This window comes from Puma concolor, chromosome A1, assembly GCF_028749965.1.
Source record: "Puma concolor isolate L17-30 chromosome A1, mPumCon1.1.hap2, whole genome shotgun sequence".
Taxonomy (NCBI): Eukaryota; Metazoa; Chordata; class Mammalia; order Carnivora; family Felidae; genus Puma; species Puma concolor.
In genome coordinates, this window is record NC_141667.1 from 159,627,703 (window position 1) to 159,647,055 (window position 19,353).

The 19,353-nt window shown below is 59.1% G+C and overlaps 1 protein-coding gene across 16 annotated transcripts in view; it reads right to left on the bottom strand.

The window, feature by feature from the left end:
• MCF2L (MCF.2 cell line derived transforming sequence like) overlaps positions 1-19,353 on the bottom strand; it is a 127,473-nt gene that overhangs the window by 63,299 nt on the left and 44,821 nt on the right. Inside the window, exon 1 of one of the 16 annotated variants that reach the window (XM_086708153.1) lies at positions 3,236-3,512. The exons of the other annotated variants lie outside the window; for them this stretch is intronic. Coding sequence (XP_086564279.1) covers positions 3,236-3,308 — 73 coding nt within the window. The 5' untranslated portion in view covers positions 3,309-3,512. Of the gene's footprint in view, positions 1-3,235; positions 3,513-19,353 lie in introns of those variants that run through there. 16 annotated transcript variants of the gene reach the window in all.

Here is a 19,353-nt window from a genome sequence, read left to right on the forward strand (position 1 = left end):
TGGGAGGCTGTCCTCACCCGTAGGCAGGGGCAGGAGAGTGGGCTCACCGCTGGTCCCATGCTGCTGCCGCATGGCCAGGGCAAAGCCCGTCAAGGGGCCTGGGAGGCTGAGCGTTACCCCCCTGCTCGGCCCCCGCAAACAAGCCTCAGGCCAAGGGAGGCTTGAAAGGAGTGTTACAGGGCCTCCTGGTCACGCTCTGTGGGCAGATCAGAAACCCAATGGGGACGTAATTGGCACCAGACCTTAAGGTGCAAATGTCGAGGAAGAGGGAGAAAACCATAGAACTGAGAGTGTTGTTTGCTTGTGAAGCCACTGGACTCCACACAAGTGTCACAGTGAAGCCCCGGACAAAATCAGGACTCGGTGCACCTGGGAGCCTGTCGGGAGCTGGTCCCCGCCCCCGCAGCGCGTGGCCAGGCCCAGGGGACCGCAGGGCAGGGATGGCAAGGGCCTTGCCGAGCTGGAAGCATCACCGGACACGCCCTCAGGCCAGAGGTGGGGCAGCCGTGGCAGGCCCAGCGAGGAGGCCTCGTGGCCACGTGGGTGTCTCAGTGTAACACACCACATGGTCAGTCTTCGGGGCAAGGACAGGCTGATGGGCTGAGGGAAGCTTACGAGACCTGCCAGGCATCAGCCAAGCTAGACCAAAGCAGGGCTGACTGGGGACAGGTGCCACGGACGGAGAGCCAACCCCTCCCGGAGCTCGCTGACAGCCGCCCTGCGAGCTCCTGCATCGAAGGGGAGGACCCTCACTGTTGCCTCAGCACGGGACGCCGTGGACCCTCACTGGTGCCTTGACATGAGATGTTGTGGACCTGTTGTTATTAGCAATGTTCCTGCGGGTGAGCATTGCACGCTGTCCCAGGACTACACTAAGTCCTCAGAGGAATCTGCTCATGTGGCCTGGACGGGGCCCCAGGAGAGGGCCCCAGGACAGGGCAGTAGCTATCTCTGGCTGGGATTATTCCATCGAGGCAGACCCAGCGCCCGGGGCCCCAGGAACCCTGAGCCCAGCGAGCTCCTGGAACAGTGTCCTGGGAGAGGGGTGTTGTGTGGACCGGCCTCAGGGGCCGAATGGGCTGATGCCTGAGGATCTGAGCGAGCGTCCAGGGCTGGGGAGGACGGGGGCGGGGGGTGGGGAGGCGGAGGAAGAGGCGCCACCTCACATGTGTCCAACAGCCAGCCGTGCGCATCCACGGAGTCAGACCACTGTCTCCCACTCTTCAGAAGCCTTGACTTAGGATCAGTCCCAGAGCGGTGTGTGTGACAGCCCACCAGCCACCCTCCCTCTGGCTTTGGGCTGAGCCTCCTGCGGCTCCTGGCCTGGCCCTCCCCAATCCCACACCCACCTTCTAAGTACCAAGAATTCCGTAAATCTAAAAGCAAATAGGAAGTTGCTTTATGCTTCAAGGAAGACACGTCCTCAACAAACAGGAGCAGGCGGGCCGGGGCGGCGTGGATGGGAGGGCGCATATCTCGTGTCCCTGGGGCTCCGCCAGGATGGCCTTTGGGACGGGTGCTGCCTCTCTCCAGCCGGGCCAGCAGAGCAGGGCACAGGTGCTCCAGGTGCTGGCCCACTGGGAGCCCCTCCCCACCTCCCCACTGGACACACACACAGGACAGCATCTGGGAGGCAGGGGTGGAGACGGAGGGACGGAGGGGTGGGGGCGGGTCAGGCTTTGGCAGGGAGGGGTCACGAAACCGCTGTCATGAGGGCAGGCCAGGAGGCGCCTGGTCTGTGACAGCTGTGTCACCTTGGGACACCGGACACGCCGTGGCCTCCCCCGTGGTCTCCTGTTGACTCAGGACAGTACCAGCCTCCCCCGAGCAGACGTGAGGGGAGATGGTAAACAGCAGGCGCCCATCCAAGCCAGCATGCAGTGACCTGGGGCTGGAGGAGTGTGGCCTCGGGAACTGTGCCCACAGCCGCCATGGGACAAGGATGGACCGCCACGCACCAACAGCTGCTCCCTCGGGCAACAAGCACCTTCGTTTTGGGGAAACAGCAAATGGTCCGTAGAAACCGAGATAGGAGGGATGGGGCAGCCCTCAGTCACAACAGGCCAGGTGCCCGGGGCGCTCCTGCCCCACCTGCGTGCTCACAAATGCAGCACGTCCGAGCAGCCCCGAGGATTCTGAGAGAAAGTTCCAAGAATCAGAACTAGACCCTAGTTAGGAAAATGAGGGGACATCTGGGGTGACCGGCGAGGCTACGCTGGGGCGGCTCTGGGGACAGAACGCATGTCAGGCGCCCTGAGAGTGCTCACGGCCAAGCTGTGTCCCACACGGCGTCCCCCCAGGACTGCGGCCTCCTCGCCGAGGCCCCCAGTCAAAGGCGACTCCCCACACGCTCAGCACCTGCTGCCGCGTGTACGCGTGAGCCATAACCCTTCCCGCACGGCCGCCTGGGTGGTTGGAGCCCCGAGTCCTGGGGGTCAGGGACGTTCTTGACCTCAGCCATTCACCACACACCCAGGGTGTTCGTCATAAAGCTGGAAACTTCACATGTTTACCGGTTGCCGCTGACAAGCCAAGATTTGACTGATTCATTAAATTTCCATAAACAGCTGATGAATTCTTTGTCCCTCTTTGTCAGAAGAACCTGCCTGAAAATGTGCTCATGACAAATTCAGGATGAGCACTCTTCTGTCCTCAGGACAGCAACAAGGAGACGTGGCCATGCCACCCAGGGCCTTTCCCCAGGGTCTTTGTTCTCGGGGATCTCAGGACCTCAGCAGGTCTCAGAAGTGCCAACCCTGTAACCCTGACGGGAGCAGGTGCGACGAGAAAGGGCCACGCAGAGCCAGGGCGGCCGCGCACCATCACAGGCTGGGGCCACCACGGGAGAGCCTCCAGGGGAGCGGCCCTGTCCCCCCCCCCCCCAAGCCCTGGGGCTCCCGCGCGTGCACAGGCGTGTCCACAGGAAAGCGTGAACAAAGGAGGCTCAGGACCATCTCTCCAGCTTCCAGGGTGAGCCGGCAGAGCGCTCGCGACTCCAGAGGGACACCCGGCAGGGAGAGAAGGGCAGGAGAGCAGTGGCTGAGGCTCCAAACCCACAGCGGCACCTGACACCCCCCCCCCCCCGCCCCGCCCCCAGAGCTCCCTTCCCAGCTGCACTGGCTCCGCCCCAGCCTGGACCCCACTTACGCCCCCACCCCCAGCCGCTGGCTCTGCAGAAGGCCTGGCCTCTCCCCCTACCTTCCCCAGCTAGCGCCAGCTCACGGCCCAGACGCACCTGTGCTGGTCTTCAGGAGGAGCCACAGCCCGGAGATGTCCTGCGACAGCAGGGAGATACGGCTTAAGGTCATGCTGTCGCCACCAACGTGCGTCAGGAGGCGGCGGCCTGCCTCCCGGAACGCCCGTCCTGGGCGCACAAAGGAAGGCGGCAAGGCTCCATTTTGGGGCCACCAGCCGGTCTGCCCCCCAGGGCCTTGGTGCCGGCTCCCCAGCAGCGCGCAGCTTGCTAGAAGTGCCCGCAGCCAGGAACTGCCCAGCCCCCTCGCAAGCCTCCTGCAGCCCCGGCTCCCTCCCTGCCGCCCGTCAGCACCCTCCCTGCGGGGGCCCCACACCCGCCTAAGTCGGCCCCCAGCCCGTGGGCGGGGCAGGGTCTGCACCTCCAGGCCTTGGTGGGGGGGCACCTCGCCTGCCCAAGTCTGTCTGTCCAGTTGGTCCCCCGCTCCTTGGAGAGCTGTGTGTGTGCACGGATGTTCACGTGTGTGAACAGGTCCTGAGCAGGTGAGATCTCAGACGCCCCCAGGGGCTAAGAACATGGAAAATATAACGGGGAGGGGGGGGCCCTTGGGGAGCTCGTTAAAATGTGGGTTTGGTTCTGGCTGGGGGTGCAACCAGCCTGGTGCTAATGAGCTCCCAGGTGACAGGAGGCCATGTCTGAGGACCAGGCTGTGGGCAGGAAGAGGGGAGGGGCCCAAGGAGCCCCCCAGCCCTGGGGAGCAGGGTCTTCAGGCTGGAGCAGGGCTGGTTTGGGGCCTTGTGATAGGAACCAGCTCTGGCAGAAGGCTTCAGGGCATTTGCAGGGTGTACCCCCACAACCTCCCTTGGAACGTAATGTCGCAGACTCGCTTTCCCACCAGCCGGGGCCCCAGGGGCCGCAGGGTCACGCTACTGGGGCACCGTCACTGCACTGGCAGCTGCCGGCACCCGCTCCACACCCGCCCCCTTCCCTCCTGTCACGTGACCAGACTGACCTGGTCTCTGCTGGACAATTCCAATCCCCTCCTTCCTGCTCCCCAGCCTCCCCCGCTGACGCTTAATGCGTTGGCCGAGAGACAGGGTGGGGGGACGTTCAGGCAGACCAGGGTGCAAGCCCCTGGCACGGTGGGCCGGCCTCCTCTGAGCCGAGCCCATCCAGCCTCCTCTGCGGCCGCCCTCACCGGCATCGCCCTAGCCGGGGTCCCCAGCGGCATGGCCGGATTAGCTCTGTCCGGGGCCCTGGTGCGGCTTCCTCGCAGCGCTGGGCAGGCCTGGGCGGGACACCCTGAAGTCCAGCATGCAGGGAGGCTGTGCCCAGCAAGTAACCGGCAACCAAACAGGAGGGCTGAGAAAGAAGGTGTCAGACCCGACGCTCAGCCACCAGGAGGGACGTGGCACTTATGCAGGAGGAGGACAGGGCCACGTGGAGGGGCGAGGGGCTCCAGGGATGCTTCTCCCTCCCCATGCCCCCACTTTGGTGCCACAGCAGGCTCTTGTGGCCTAGGCCTCAGCCTCTGGGCCCACGGTGGGCACTCAGTGCCACCAGCAGCTGGCTGTGCTCTCAGGAGGGCAGCAGCCACGGGGGTGTGACCTCGGCTAGGGGCCGTCTGTACCCAGGATGCTTGCCCGCATCCATCCTAGTGTTCCCCACACCCTGCTGGGCCAGGCCCTGGCAAGAGCGGGGTCTTGCACCCTGGGACACATAGCCGTTCCTGGGCTCACCCACCTCCTTTCTCCCACCCTGTCGGAGAGAACGGCTGCCCGGAGCCAGCCGAGGTCCACCCCAACTCCTGACCATTGGACTCACGACCGACCAAGTCCACAGTCTGCCCTCCAGGCCTGCCACTGTTCTCAGGACACGTGTGTGGCCACACCTGTGACGGCACCTGTTTTCTTGGTTTACTCTCCAGGCGGGGTCCTAGCAACCCCCCACCCCGTGCCTCTGCCAAGCGTGCGGAATGCTGGTCCTGGGGCTCACGTAAAGCGAGCACATGCTCTAAGACGGGTCCCTTTGGAACCGGGACACAGCATTCAGAGGCAGCTGCTGGTGGAACGTCTTCCCTCTGCAGACCCATGATTCGTTCATCCCAGAAATGTGTGCCAGCTGCTCTGGCAGGCATGGGGATGGAAAGTGACAGCGCTCAGAGGTGGGTCGTGGTGCGCAAGCTACTTCCCCAGCCCTGGCCACTGTCCGTGAGGGCCAGGACCAATCCCAAATCAGTACTGGGCTGGGCTGGACTCTCTGCCCCAAACACCCACAGAGTTGGTCCGTTGCCGGCTTTGAGTTTTTCCCCAAACGCGTCCTCCTCTGAGGGCACCCCTCACCCACCCACCCTGAATGGTGACCCGCCGTCTTGCCCTGCGGCCCCACATCCCCCGGGTGCTCACACCCGCCCCGTCCTGCCCTCATGGCCTGCATCCCAAGCGCTCACACCTGCTCTGACCCGAGGCCCGGCCCCCAGGTGAGCTCCCTTACTTCACCTCCCGCTGCTCGACCAGTGCCCACAGAGGCCCGGCACATGCGTGTTAAGAGGCTGCGGTCACAGGTGGGCGCGTGGACTGGTGATGAGGGCGCAGAGGCGACAGCCGTGTGGGCAGTTTCTGTGCGTCACCTTGTCCGTGCCAGCCTGCCGCCACCCTGGAGGCCGAGGGTGGAGTTTCGGCTTCCAGGAGGCATGTGCGCCCCGTGGCGGGGTCACTGCCCCCCTCGCTCACCGCAGTTCCCGCCCCTGGCTCTTGGCCACAGTCTCCACCTCGAACCACTGCCCCTCCCTCTGTGGCCCCACCAGGCTCACCAGGAACAGCCAGGATCTGGTGGTTCTGCCTCTGGCTTCACCTGCACCCAGAGCTGTGTTCTCTGGGGGACCCTGTGGGGAGCCAGCCTTCCAGGGCAGGGGCGTAGGGACCAGAGGCCAGGCAGGCATTTCTGCCCAGTCTCCAGGGCCAGAGGCCAGCTGGGAACTGGCTCAGTGGCTGTGGCCATGAGAGCCTCCGAGGATGGCCCGGGGCGGGGGCCTGGCCCTGGGATGCATTGCCAGGGGTTTGTGGACATCAACCCTGATTGGGTGATGACAAGTATTAGTCACTTTTCTCAAAAACGGGTAGAGTCCCAGAGCCCACTCCGTGTTTTCCTCTGTGTGACAGGTGGTGAAGCCACCGCAGGCCAGTGGGTGCCTGGGGACAGAGCTGTGCACACAGAGCCCGCTGTCGGGCACAGGTTTCCCCTCAGGACGCAAGGGCCAGACGATTTTGCAAGTATTCACCTCTTTCTGACCAACAACAAAGGCAACCTTACGTGGTTCCACCCCACAGTGCTCGCAGGTCGGGGAGGAGGGAGGAGCCCTGTGGCAGAGACCGTGGCCAATCCAGGAGGGTGGGGGCAAACTGGATGGGGCGGGTGTGAGTGGCCTCACCGGGCAGGTTGTGCTGTTTCCTGTGCAACATGCCCGACTGCGACGTTGTCTTCCCTGGAGGGCTCCTGGGGCCAGGTCCTCTGTGCCCCTTCCTCGGGGAGAAGCCTGGGGACAGGGAGGCCCCGTCTCTCCCTCCTCAGCCTCAGGTGAGTGATGGACACTGTACGTCACCACGAACAGGACGTGCTGGTTTATGTGTGGAAATGCAACGGGATCGGTCAGAATCTGTAACGTTTGGCACCCAGAGTAGGCGACACACACTTGAAACACAAGTGTGGAGGACCAGTGGGCCCAGCGCTCACGGTCCTTCCGCGGCTGCACCTGACTGGTCCGTGCAGGCGTCACTCCTTCCCCATCCAGGGGTGCAGGAAAAGCTAAGCCTGGCACGGAGCAGTCTCCTTGTGGGCAAACCCTTGTCCCTTTAACCTTACAGGTGCATCTGCATGACCTTAATACACATTCCAGCAACGGTGCAGGGAACAGGGCCAAAGAGTGGCTCCCGCCAGTTTCTGCCAGATGCCGGCGGGGGGGGGGGGGGGAGGGGGGGGCGGCGCTGCTTCCTGCATCCAGAGCACAGCACCTCCCTCACTACCTGCCTTGTCTCGTCACCACAGCAACCCAGGCAGGCAGGTGTCTGCTCCACTGGGGCAGCCGGGGAAGCTGGACACCATGGCTGCTGTGTACTCAGGCTACTGTCTTCCTCCTGAGGCCCCTCTCCCCAGCCCCCAGCCCTTCTCCCATCCCCTTCTGGAGCCCCCCTCCTGCCTTCCTAACCCCCTGCACCCCTGCCCTCCTTTGGCTCGGCTGGATCCTTCTATCCCTGTCCTTCTTGCCCTCGAACCCGCTGCTTCTCCTGCGATGGTGCTGTCCTGGGCACCCCCCATCTGTTCCTCCCTCTTTCTCTCAGGCTGCCCTTCCTTCTGACTTCAAACCGGCTCTGGTAACCCCGTCAGCTGAGGACAGCGAAGCCCCATCAGGCACGCGGGCACCCCACCATGATGCGGCCCTCAGCTGCCCTTCCTCTTACACACCAGTCTCACACTTCACTGCACTTCTGCCAGGCCCAGAGGGGGTCGCCAGTGAGCACCGGGTGCCCTGGCTGGGACTCCACCCCCTGAAGGTCCTGGAGCCAACACCAGGTGCCCAGTGGCCCCCTGCCCGGTCTCCTCAAGCTGAACTGGAAGGCTCTCTTTGGCTCATTGGAAAAACAAACCCACGAGCCGCAGCCATCATCACATCTGCCATGGGCTTCCCCTCGTCCAGGTGTGGCCTGGGACCCAGGTGCCATCACTCCCCTCCCGAGGGCACAGGCTGTGACCTGGGGTGAGCTGGCGGGAGCCTCGTCCTCCTCCTCCTGGATCAACAACTTCTCTCCACACACCTAACAAATCCGGGCGGGCGCTGGGGCCGGGTACACACAAACACAGCTGGAGCCTCAGGTTGATTAAAATGCCACCGTAGGCATGGACACCGTCAGGGCGAGTCCTTCCACGAGACGCCCGTGGGTCTGGGAGCAAGTCGGCCTCGCCCCGGGGAGCTGGGGGTGTCGGGCAGAGGGCGTGCGGCATTCAGATGGCGGCTCAGGGCACCACCCGCCTGACTCAGTGCTTCCCACCCCAGACAGGAAAGGCAGCCGTGTCCCCCCACCGTCAGGAGGACACAGGTGGCGTGTGGTGTGTGCCAGAGGTCGGAGGGTGCGCAGAGGTGACTGACACACTCTGGACCATGATGGCCGGGGGCTCGGGACCCACCGAGGCTCCCAAAGGGAGTTCTGGATTCCAACCCGGCCACCGAGCCAGGGTCAGGCTCCTCCGTGGAGGAGCTTGGTAGGTGACCCCGTGGTACACAGGAGTGGGGCCAGGCGTGTCTGACGGGCTGAGCCTGAGTTTCGTGGGGGCGGTGGGAGAGGCAGGAGCAGCTGAGAGGCAGGCCAGGCCTCGCCCACAGGAGCCAGGACCTAGGGCTGCTGCACCCAGGTGTTGACACCCACTGGAGGCTCGGGGCGGGCGCCAAGGGGCCTGCACCCATAGGTATGGCATCTGCATCTGAGGAAGGGGTCCGGACCGGACATGAGACAGCATGTGGGGGGACGGATGTGGCATCAAGGGCCCCTCAGGAGGGACACCCGGAGAGGGAGGAGGGAGGCACGGCCCGGGGCTCAGAGGTTCCGCGGGAAGAGGGCCAGGGTAGGGGTCTGGGTGTGCAGACAGGACAGGAGCCTGCACCGTGTGGCTGGGTCTGGGGGCACACCCGAGACCTGGAGCTGCCTCGGTCACTCAGGGAGTGCCCAGGATGGCAGGGGCCGTGGGCCGCGTCTGCCGCCTCAGGGGTCACCAGCCCCGTGTTCCAGCACCAGCACCTCTGCTGCTGCCCACCTGTCCCAGGTGACAGACAGGGTGCGGCCTCCCCGGACCCCATCCTGCATCCCAGCAGCCCCACCGCCAGGGCATGGGAAGGCCGCTAGGGTCTGAGCCAAGGTGCCTGTGATGGGCTGTGGGCTCACAGTTCCTCCCACCCCCCACCTCCTGTTCTCCCTCCTGGGGTCATAGGTGGGGCCCGGGGTGGGGCTGCTGGCAGCTGGCTGCAGCCCTGCAATGACCTGGAGGGATGAGTCATTAAGGTCAGAGTCTTAAACAAAACAGGTGGCCTGTGCTCTGACAGGGGACAGTGACAAGGACAGGGTGTGGTGGTCCCCGAGCCTGGCCCTGGGCTCTGCCCCTGGATTGCCAGCGGTCTTCTCTCCATGGAGCGCATAGTCTCCAAGCAGCTGCAGTTAGCAGTTAGCGGGGAGACTGAAGCACCAAGCGCCAGGTGCGGGGACCCCACCCTTCACCCCAGGAGCATGCAGGCCCCCCCCAGGGCAGCCGACACTGAGTGGCATGAAGACAGAAGACGGGGGCTGGGCGTCCCTGAGACTGGCCTTGGGCAAACTGCAGGGGCCCTGCACCGTCGCTCCCACCTTGTGGATGGGAAGACTGAGCCTCTGCCTCAGCACACAGCGAGGAACGAGGCCTGCGGGCTCCAGATGGCGCCAAGGCTCAGGGGCCCATGCCAGCTGGACCCAGATGGAGCGGGCTGTCCGCACAGTGGGGGGGAGCAGCTGCCCCCGGGCCCTGGCAGAGGCGCCCCAGAGAACAGAGACCTGTTCAGAGGCCTGACCTCGTCCTGAGACAAAGGGTGTGGTGGGGGTTCTGGCCTAGGGTCCCACATCCCCAAGCAGTGGGACAAGTCGAGCCGCTCCTCGGGCAGACGGGTGGACGGAAGGATGTCTGGAACCATGGCAGGGAGGGTTCTGGCCGCAGGCACACCCACCAGACCTGACGCAGTTGTCCCTGCCAGCACGTCCCTGCACCTGCCGGGAAGGGAGGTGGCAGGGGGGTCCAGGACCCATCTGAGGGGTCTAGCCACCTCAGGCTGCAGGGACTCTCGCATTTCCCAGTGTTCCCTGGACACCCTGGAGCCCTGCAGCTGGTTATAGTCAGGGCCATGACTCCTGTTTTCAGCCCAAGCCCCCAAGCCCCCGCTCATATCCCCGTTTTCCCTCTCTGGGTTGCACTCCACTGATGGTTAACTCTACTTTCTTCATAGACTCTGTTGAAAGACCATCCCAGTCTTGACCCCAGACTTCTTCGTCCCTGTGCTGTCACTGTTTCAACCCGGCCAGTTTATCTTTCTGGGATGCTAAGCAGAGGCCCCTGACCCTGTGCGGGGTCCCGAGTGTGGGCACCCAGCAGCTTCTCGGGAGACTGCATTCCCAGGCAGGACTGAAGGACCTATCGCATCCAGAACCTCCCTCCAAGGCTTCTAGAAGTGGTTAATCATCCCGGAGGGTCCTTGTTTCATTACAGAAATCTGAGGTCCCCTTTTACTTTCAGACAACCGTGAGGCACAAAATAGCTGTGGTCCAACAGACAGGTGCCCGGGAAGGGGCAGGTGGCGGACTGGGGGAAGCGGAATTCCCGAGGCTTCCCACAGCAGGGATGGACAGATGGAGGCCGGCCCCAGACCAGAAGCTCCCAAAGGTCTCTTATCTCTGTTAAATTAGGCTTTTACTTGGAGATCATGGTAGACCCACACACAGTCGTGGGAAGCAGTGCAGAGACCCGTGGGCCTAGTGCCCCTGCTGGCCACACCAGGCCTCCCCGTGGCCACATCACACTCCCTTTTCTATGTCAGTGAAGCCATGTCTCTGTTGCTGTTCTGTGTTTCATGTGTATTTTTAAATTTTTTGTAACGTTTATTTATTTTTGAGACAGAAAGAGAGCATGAATGGGGAAGGGGCAGAGAGAGAGGGAGACACAGAATCCGAATAGGCTCCAGGCTCCGAGCCATCAGCACAGAGCCTGATGCGGGGCTCAAACTCATGGACCGCGAGATCATGACCTGAGCTGAAGTCAGACGCACAACTGACTGAGCCACCCAGGCGCCCCACGTGTCTATTTTTATTCAGAGGCATGAGACTTGTGCATAGGCTGATGGCCCGTGCTCCCTACTGTCCTCACCTGGCCCCTGCTCCTGCTAAGGCAAAGATCTCCGGCAGAGCCAACGCGCCTTCCGACTTGAAGCCATTCGTGAGGTGTTTGTGACTCACCAGTGAGGATGGCCTGCTGCCCTTCAGACCCACGTCCCTGCGGTCACTGGCATTTTGGGGGCTACAGCAGGGCTCCCTCACCTCATCTCACCTCCTCTGACGTCTGTCTCCTTCAATGGCTTCTCCTCTGTCCCCCATAAAACACTCAAGCCCTGTCCCTCCTCCCAGCACTTTGCCCAGTGGCACCTATGCTACCACCGTGGCTCAGAGCCTCGCTTCTGTGGCCTGCACTGTCCCAGGTTCTGCTTCCCACCCCAACCCACCCCACTGCCACACACACAGCCGCTTGAAGTCCTGTGTCTCTGGTTGGAGTCAAGATCCTGGACCAAACCCCCATCTGCCTCTGTGGCCACTGCCCGGGGTTCCGTGAACCACCCGTCTGCTCTCTGCTCCTGCGTTCATATTAACATGTATGCTCCTCTTCCTGGACGTCCTACCCCGTGTCACCGGGCAGCCACCAGAGACCATAGGCCTCCCCACAACCATGAGCCGCCCTGACCCCTGGTCTTTACAGGACCTGAGCTCAGCCTGACGCTCGGTGCACTGGTGCAGACGAAACAAGGCCAGGTTGGGAGCGTCTCAGGATTTGTGCTGGGCCTAAGCGCTCTGCAGACATGAGATTAATGCCAGTGGTGGATGGAAAGTGCCCCCTTTTATCTCTCGGAGCTCGGCTTTCGAGGGCCCTGGCGGTGACCCGGGGCACTCCATCGCGGCGCGTGGTGACGTCCTGGGAGTCCTGAGTCATGGCGTGGCTGCTGGGGTTGCTCAAATATAATGGAAAATCCGTGCTCTTGATGTCAGAGCATAAATGAACTTTTATGCTCTGTTGTTGATGTTGTGCTGATTTTTTTTTTTAGTGTTGTTGATGTTGTGCTGATTTACGATAAACGTGTGGGACGGTCAACGTAGATTGATTAATGGAGTGTTAAGGGCAGTGGTAAACAAAGTAAGTGCCCCCCAAATCCAACACTAGAAGGTTCTATGTCTGTTCCACAAAAGAGACCCGGCTGAGGGGCGCCTGGGTGGCGCAGTCGGTTAAGCGTCCGACTTCAGCCAGGTCACGATCTCGCGGTCCGTGAGTTTGAGCCCCGCGTCAGGCTCTGGGCTGATGGCTCGGAGCCTGGAGCCTGTTTCCGATGCTGTGTCTCCCTCTCTCTCTGCCCCTCCCCCGTTCATGCTCTGTTTCTCTCTGTCCCAAAAATAAATAAAAAACGTTGAAAAAAAAAATTTAAAAAAAAAAAAAAAAAAAAAAAAAGAGACCCGGCTGAGAAGGCGTCTTGTACCACGTTCGGCGGCTCCACGTGAGCTCCACGCCTTCCTGTAAGGAGGCACGCTTATTCCCCACATCTGCCCACGAGGAGCGAAGCCCGAATGCTAACAGGGGGACAGACGGGTTGGATGTGCTCACACTGGCTTTGTGGCAACAATGCAGGTTATTCTTAAGGGCACACTGGTTTCTAGTAATAAAAGGTGATGCTGTCCTTGGTTAAGGAATTATTTTAAATACCATGAGATTAGTACAGTGTGTACAAAATAAAAAGTAACAAACAGCACTCGTGGCCTTAAGTCCCAAATGTTGGCCAAGGTGGGGGCTTGTGGTCGCAGCCACAACACAGCAGACCCCAACCGGACACAAGTTACTCTGGTCACTGAAGGCCTGCAGGGCTCCGGCCCATCGCCCAGCTCCCTGGCTGGGCAGGAAAAGCAAAAGCCTCATGAACGTTTAAAATGCAAATTTCTGTAAATGGTGTAAGAAAGTGGTCTAGTTTCATCCTTCTGCATGTTGCTGTCCAGTTCTCCCAGCACCACTTGCTGAAGAGACTTTTTTTCCATTGGATGCTCTTTCCTGCTTTGTCAAAGATTAGTTGCCCATATGTTTGTGGGTCCAATTCTGAAGTCTCTATTTGATTCCATTGGTCTATGTGTCTGTTTTTGTGCCAATACCATGCTGTCTTGATGATGACAGCTTTGTGGTAGAGGCTAAAATCTGGCATTGTGATCCTTCCTGCTTTGGTTTTCTTCTTCAACTTGACTTTGGCTATTCGGGGTCGTTTGTGGTTCAATACAAATTTTAGGATTGTTCTAGCTTCGAGAAGAATGCCGGTGCAATTTTGATTGGGATTGCATTGAATGTGTAGATAGGTTTAGGTAGTATTGACATTTTAACAATATTTCTTCTTCCAATCCATGAGCACGGAATGTTTTTCCATTTCTTTATACCTTCTTCAATTTCCTTCATAAGCTTTCTATAGTTTTCAGCATACAGATCTTTTACATCTTTGGTTAGGTTTATTCCTAGGTATTTTATGATTTTTGGTACAATTGTGAATGGGATCAGTTTCTTTATTTGTCTTTCTGTTGCTTCATTGTTAGTGTATAAGAATGCAACTGATTTCTGTACATTGATTTTGTATCCTGCAACTTTGCTAAATTCATGTATCAGTTCTTACAGACTTTTGGTGGAGTCTATCAGATTTTCCATGTATAATATCATGTCATCTGCAAAAAGTGAAAGCTTAACTTCATCGTTGTCAATTCTGATGCATTTGATTTCCTTTTGTTGTCTGATTGCTGATGCTACAACTTCCAACACTATGTTAAACAACAGCGGTGAGAGTGGACATCCCTGTCGTGTTCCTGATCTCAGGGAAAAAGCTCTCAGTTTTTCCCCACTGAGGATGATGTTAGCTGTGGGCTTTTCATAAATGGCTTTTATGATGTTTAAGCGTGTTCCTTCTATCCTGACTTTCTCGAGGGTTTTATTATGAAAGGATGCTGAATTTCGTCAAATGCTTTTTCTGCATTGATTGACAGGATCATATGGTTCTTTTCTTTTATTAATGTGATGGATCAGATTGATCGATTTGTGAATATTGAACCAGACCTGCAGCCTGGGAATGAATCCCACTTGATCATGGTGAATAATCCTTTTTATATGCTGTTGAATTCGATTTGCTAGTATCTTGTTGAGAATTTTTGCAACCATATTCATCAGGAAAGATGCTCAACGTCGCTCCTCAATGGGGAAATACAAATCAAAACCACACTCAGCTACCACCTCATGCCAGTCAGAGTGGCCAAAATGAACAAATCAGGAGACAATAGATGCTGGTGAGGATGTGGAGAAATGAGAACACTCTTGCACTGTTGGTGGGAATGTAAACTGGTGCAGCCGCTCTGGAAAACAGTGTGGAGGTTCCTCAAAAAATTAAAAATAGACCTACCCTATGACCCAGCAATAGCACTGCTAGGAATTTACCCAAGGGATACAGGAGTGCTGAGGCATAGGGGCACTTGTACCCCAATGTTTATAGCAGCACTCTCAACAATAGCCAAATTATGGAAAGAGCCTAAATGTCCATCAACTGATAAATGGATAAAGAAATTGTGGTTTAGGGGCGCCTGGGTGGCGCAGTCGGTTGGGCGTCCGACTTCAGCCAGGTCACGATCTCGCGGTCCGTGAGTTCGAGCCCTGCGTCAGGCTCTGGGCTGATGGCTCGGAGCCTGGAGCCTGTTTCCGATTCTGTGTCTCCCTCTCTCTCTGCCCCTCCCCCGTTCATGCTCTGTCTCTCTCTGTCCCCAAAATAAATAAACGTTGAAAAAAAAAAAAAAGAAATTGTGGTTTATATACACAATGGAATACTATGTGGCAATAATGAGAAAGAATGAAATATGGCCTTTTGTAGCAACGTGGATGGAACTGGAGAGTGTGATGCTAAGTGAAATAAGTCATACAGAGAAAGACAGATACCATGTGTTTTCACTCTTATGTGGATACTGAGAAACTTAACAGAAACCCATGGGGGAGGGGAAGGAAAAAAAAAGTTAGAGAGGGAGGGAGGCAAACCATAAGAGACTCTTAAAAACTGAGAACAATCTGAGGGTTGATGGGGGTGGGAGGGAGGGGAGGGTGGGTGATGGGCATTGAGGAGGGCACCTGTTGGGATGAGCACTGGGTGTTATATGGAAACCAATTTGACAATAAATTTCATTAAAAAAAATGCAAATTTCATTTCAGCCATCACATGTTGGATGCCTTTCTCACCTAATCCGTTCACAACTATCTGGCAGATTTCTGGAATGCTCAACAGCTTCTGGTCCAATTTCCAACATTCTAATGAAATCATGCTAAAAAACTCTGCTTTGATTTCACCACGGGATGGACACTGCAACTGAAAACATGTCTGAAAGGTGCTGGTGTCATTCAGGAAAATGTGCCGAGATTGGGGAATTGGACAGCCCGCTGTGGAGCACGAGGAGGCGGAGAGGAAGGCCGCTGGTCCGCCTGTCTCGGGGACTCACCCCAGTCCTGTGCCAACGCCCGGCTCGCTGTCAGGTGCTGCTCAGACTGTGTGTCCTGGAGTGAGCACACCTCCAGCCCCCTCCCCGCAGCCGCCGGCCCGACCCTGTCAACCATCACATGGGGATGGGGTGGGTGTGCAGGAGTCTCCTCCCCCAGATGGACGTCTCTGCCCGCAGCTGGTCGGTTCCCCAGGCGGGCTCTCCCAGCCCTGGCCTGCACAGAGACTGTGCAGCCTGACGCACACGCTTTCACTGCAGCACGGAGCCTCGGCCTGGCGCGGGGGACCCTACCTGCTGCGCGGGCGTGAACGAGAGCGCTTCTCAGGCCTTGAAACGTTTTGTTTACTCTTTTGTTCTTAGCTTCACCCAGAAAACCTTTTATTTTTCTGAGAACTCGCTCCTGTGGAGGCGTCACGGTGAGGCGAGTACTCAGGCACCTCTTTCAGGCAATCTTGGAAAATTAAGGTTTCTTTGCAAGAACAAACAGTTCACAGTATTTTGAAGGAAAGTGCAAACGGGCGGCCGTGGCTGTGGCTTCCCGCCCCAACTGGTCTGGGTCCACATGCAGGATGAGCGTCTGTCGTTTTTTCTTAGCGTGTTGTTCCTGAGGAACCTGCCCCCAGCCCACACACCTTGCAGGGTTCAGAGCAACCATCGCATGCCAGGATTCACACGGGTGTTGCCAGCACGGTAACGGAACCTCTGGGTCTTTCTCAACATAGGACGGTGACAAAGAGGGGCTCCGTCACCCACGCTGCTGCCAGTATGGACCAGGCTTCCTACAGCTCTGACCATGCCCCAGGTTGATGTGGCCCAAGAAAATGTCCCTGAATTACGAGTCCCTTTGCATGTCACACGGAGCCCATGAGCGAATGACAAATCCAGACACTGACCTTGATCTCCTGCCGCTGCAGAAAGTTGTCTGTGGGGTCTTCTGGGGCCCGCCAGCGTGCCACCACACGCACGCACATGCAGGGCCATGCAGGAAGGGCTGACGCCCACCTGTGGAAGGCGCTAACTTGACCCTTCTGCTCCACACGGTGTGAGGGAAGAGCGAATCAAGTAGACACTGCATGCGAAGTGCCCTACACCCCAGGCAGAGGCAACCATACCCACAGAGCAAACGATGCACGTGCTGACAGACGTCAGCTTGTTTCCTCTGAATCGCGACAGACCGGGTGGGGCCCCCCGCCCCGAACAGAAGCATCACCCTCGGTATATGCTCGCCTGCGACCCTCTTCCAGACGCGGTCTGCTCAGAGCCCCATCTTCCTCCCCAAAGAGCACAAGGTCACCACTGTGCCCCACTGGGTCCCCCCCCTCCCCAGGCACTGGTGACAAGGTTTGCTGGGGAATCCCGTCCAAGCGCAGACACCACGCTGTCACACACGCTGGCACGTCTGTGTCCTCAGAGCAACTGTGTCCCCGGAAAGGCACAGCCCCCCACTGCCCCGCCTTACAGCACCTTTGGGGGACGCTCTGTCAGGCTGGGCTCCCACATACTGCACAGATGCCCCTCGGCCATGCCCCCAGGGCTCCAGGAGGGTGACTCCTATCCTGCAGCCCTGACTCCACTCTGAGTCCAGGCCAGAGCTGTGGGCCGAGAGGTGGGAAGGGCAGGGTCGTGGCCCTGGGTCCAGGCCACCACTTTGTCAAGGCGCCGCTCTCGGTCACAGGAACCGTGGCGTGGGGGCGACCGGGAGGGGAATCCGGATGTGGAGTGAAAATGGAGAGGAAAAGGGCTGAGAACAAAGCAGAAACTCTGCCCTGGGACTGACATCACGCAGGTGGGCTGGGGGCATCTGCCTCTGGTGCAGGAGGGACGGCCCAGTGTGCACACAAAGGAGCTTCTAGGAAGTCTGCAGGGGCTGGTGGGGAGACCCCGCCTCCAAAGCTCCCTTCCCACCTGGCTCCCACCTGGCCCCCTCCAGTGGCAGCCCCCTACCTGCCCCCTCCACCTGGCCCCCACCCACCTCCCACCTGCCCCCCTCCAGTGGCAGCCACTCAACTGCCCCACGGCCCCCACCTGCCCCCCACCTGCCCCCTCGAGGGGCAGCCCCTGTTGGAAGCTTCAACCCTCACTCAGCCTCAGTTTCCCTGCGGGGAGGAGCATGTGATTATTGTATAAACAGATCAGCCCAGGGGCCAAGCCCCTCTCTGAGCTGAGCCATGCTGGCCTTCCTGGGGGTCCTCAGGGGGGGCCACCACCGGGCTGTCTGGCTTGGCGCCATCCCCACTGTCACAGAAACAAGACCAACAGAACCAACTGTGGGTCCTGCAGCAAATCCAAGCACCTACACATATCACCCACTGGTGCCGACGCTGCCGACAGCCCCTAGTCCGAAACACGATGTTGTTTCGGACAACTACTGCCTGGCCATCCTCAGTGGTAAAGCAGGTATTGTTCACAGGAGACACCAAGGCACAGACTTGACCACAAAGCTCTCCATCAGAGGATGAGAACGCGAACCCTGGGCCACACGAAGGGCCTGGTAAACATCTGAACGTCCTGTCTTCATGGAGCTGTGATCCCTCCTCCCAGCCTGGTCACAGCGACACCACAGATCTGTCCTCACAGACAAGATGGGCCAGTAAAGAAACCATGTGATTCACATGCGGCCGGGTTCGTGAGCTTCAGGGGCAAGTGGAGGAGGAGCCCCACTCCAGACAGGATACCTGCTCAGCCCCGGTGCATGGCCAGGGCTCCAGGGGCATTCACTGGGCTCTGCAGCTCCCCGGAGCCGACCATGGAAGCACCTTAAGTGTCACCAAACTGCATTTCAACTACAGCACAGTTGACCTTCCCGTAGGTCACCCTGGGTGTCACTCCATCGGGGCATAATCAACACCAAGTAGCTGGAGGCTTTTGTTCTGTTTGCATGGAGCGTGTGGACCCCTGCACATGGAGCGCCCCCCAAACGAGGCCCAGCTTGGCTCTGATGGGCCTGGTGCTGGCCACGCTCCCTGCTGTCCAGTTCGGGCCAGCCGTGGAGTTGACCCTCTAGACACAGGGATGTCCCTGGCTTTTGGTAGCAGAGGGCATGACTCAGAGCTGTCTGATGATATCTTTGGATGAAAGGCTCACCTACTCGTAACACCCGTTCCCTGCACTGTTCTGAGCCCCACGGGTACCTGTTTGAGACACACAGGACGTCCCCCCTTCACCACGGGAGGTGTGGAACCGTCTCCAGGAGACACGGCTACTGCATCACACCACGGCCACCAAAGCCAGGAGCGCTGGGAGCGACCCCAACAGGTGGTGGCTGATGGGATCCAGGGACTCACCCTCAGCGACAGACAGCAGCCAGGAGCACCACTCAGAATAGACGTAATAGCTTTTCATCTCCGCCACGGAGATTCGGGCCGCGCTTCTGTCCCCCATGGCTGTCCCTGTTCCCAGTTCTGCCGCCTTCCCTGCTCACCCGCCAGCCTCTCGCACTGAACTTTGCTCCCTAAAATCTGCGTGAGGGACCAGCTGACTTTTTACTTCCGTTTCACCCATGAACAGAGACAAAACACTGAAGGGTGATTACCTTCCCACAGGCTCACATCTGCTCACCCCACCCTGCGTAAGTACACACGGACCCTGGCCGGCTGGCTCTGGCGGCCCAAGGAGGAAGGAACGTCCCAGCCTGTCTTGGCCTCAGTTCAGGGACAAGGGACAGCTCTGCCGGCGTGACTTCCCTGAGCTTTTTTGTGGAGGCGACAGGAAGGTCAGATGCAAGGAGGGCCCACCTGCTGGCAGAGAGATGTGTGCATGCTGGGAGCGCCACACAGGACAAGATGCCCAGAGCAGCCCCACACCACCACCTTCTTCCACCTGATAAGGTCCGATGCT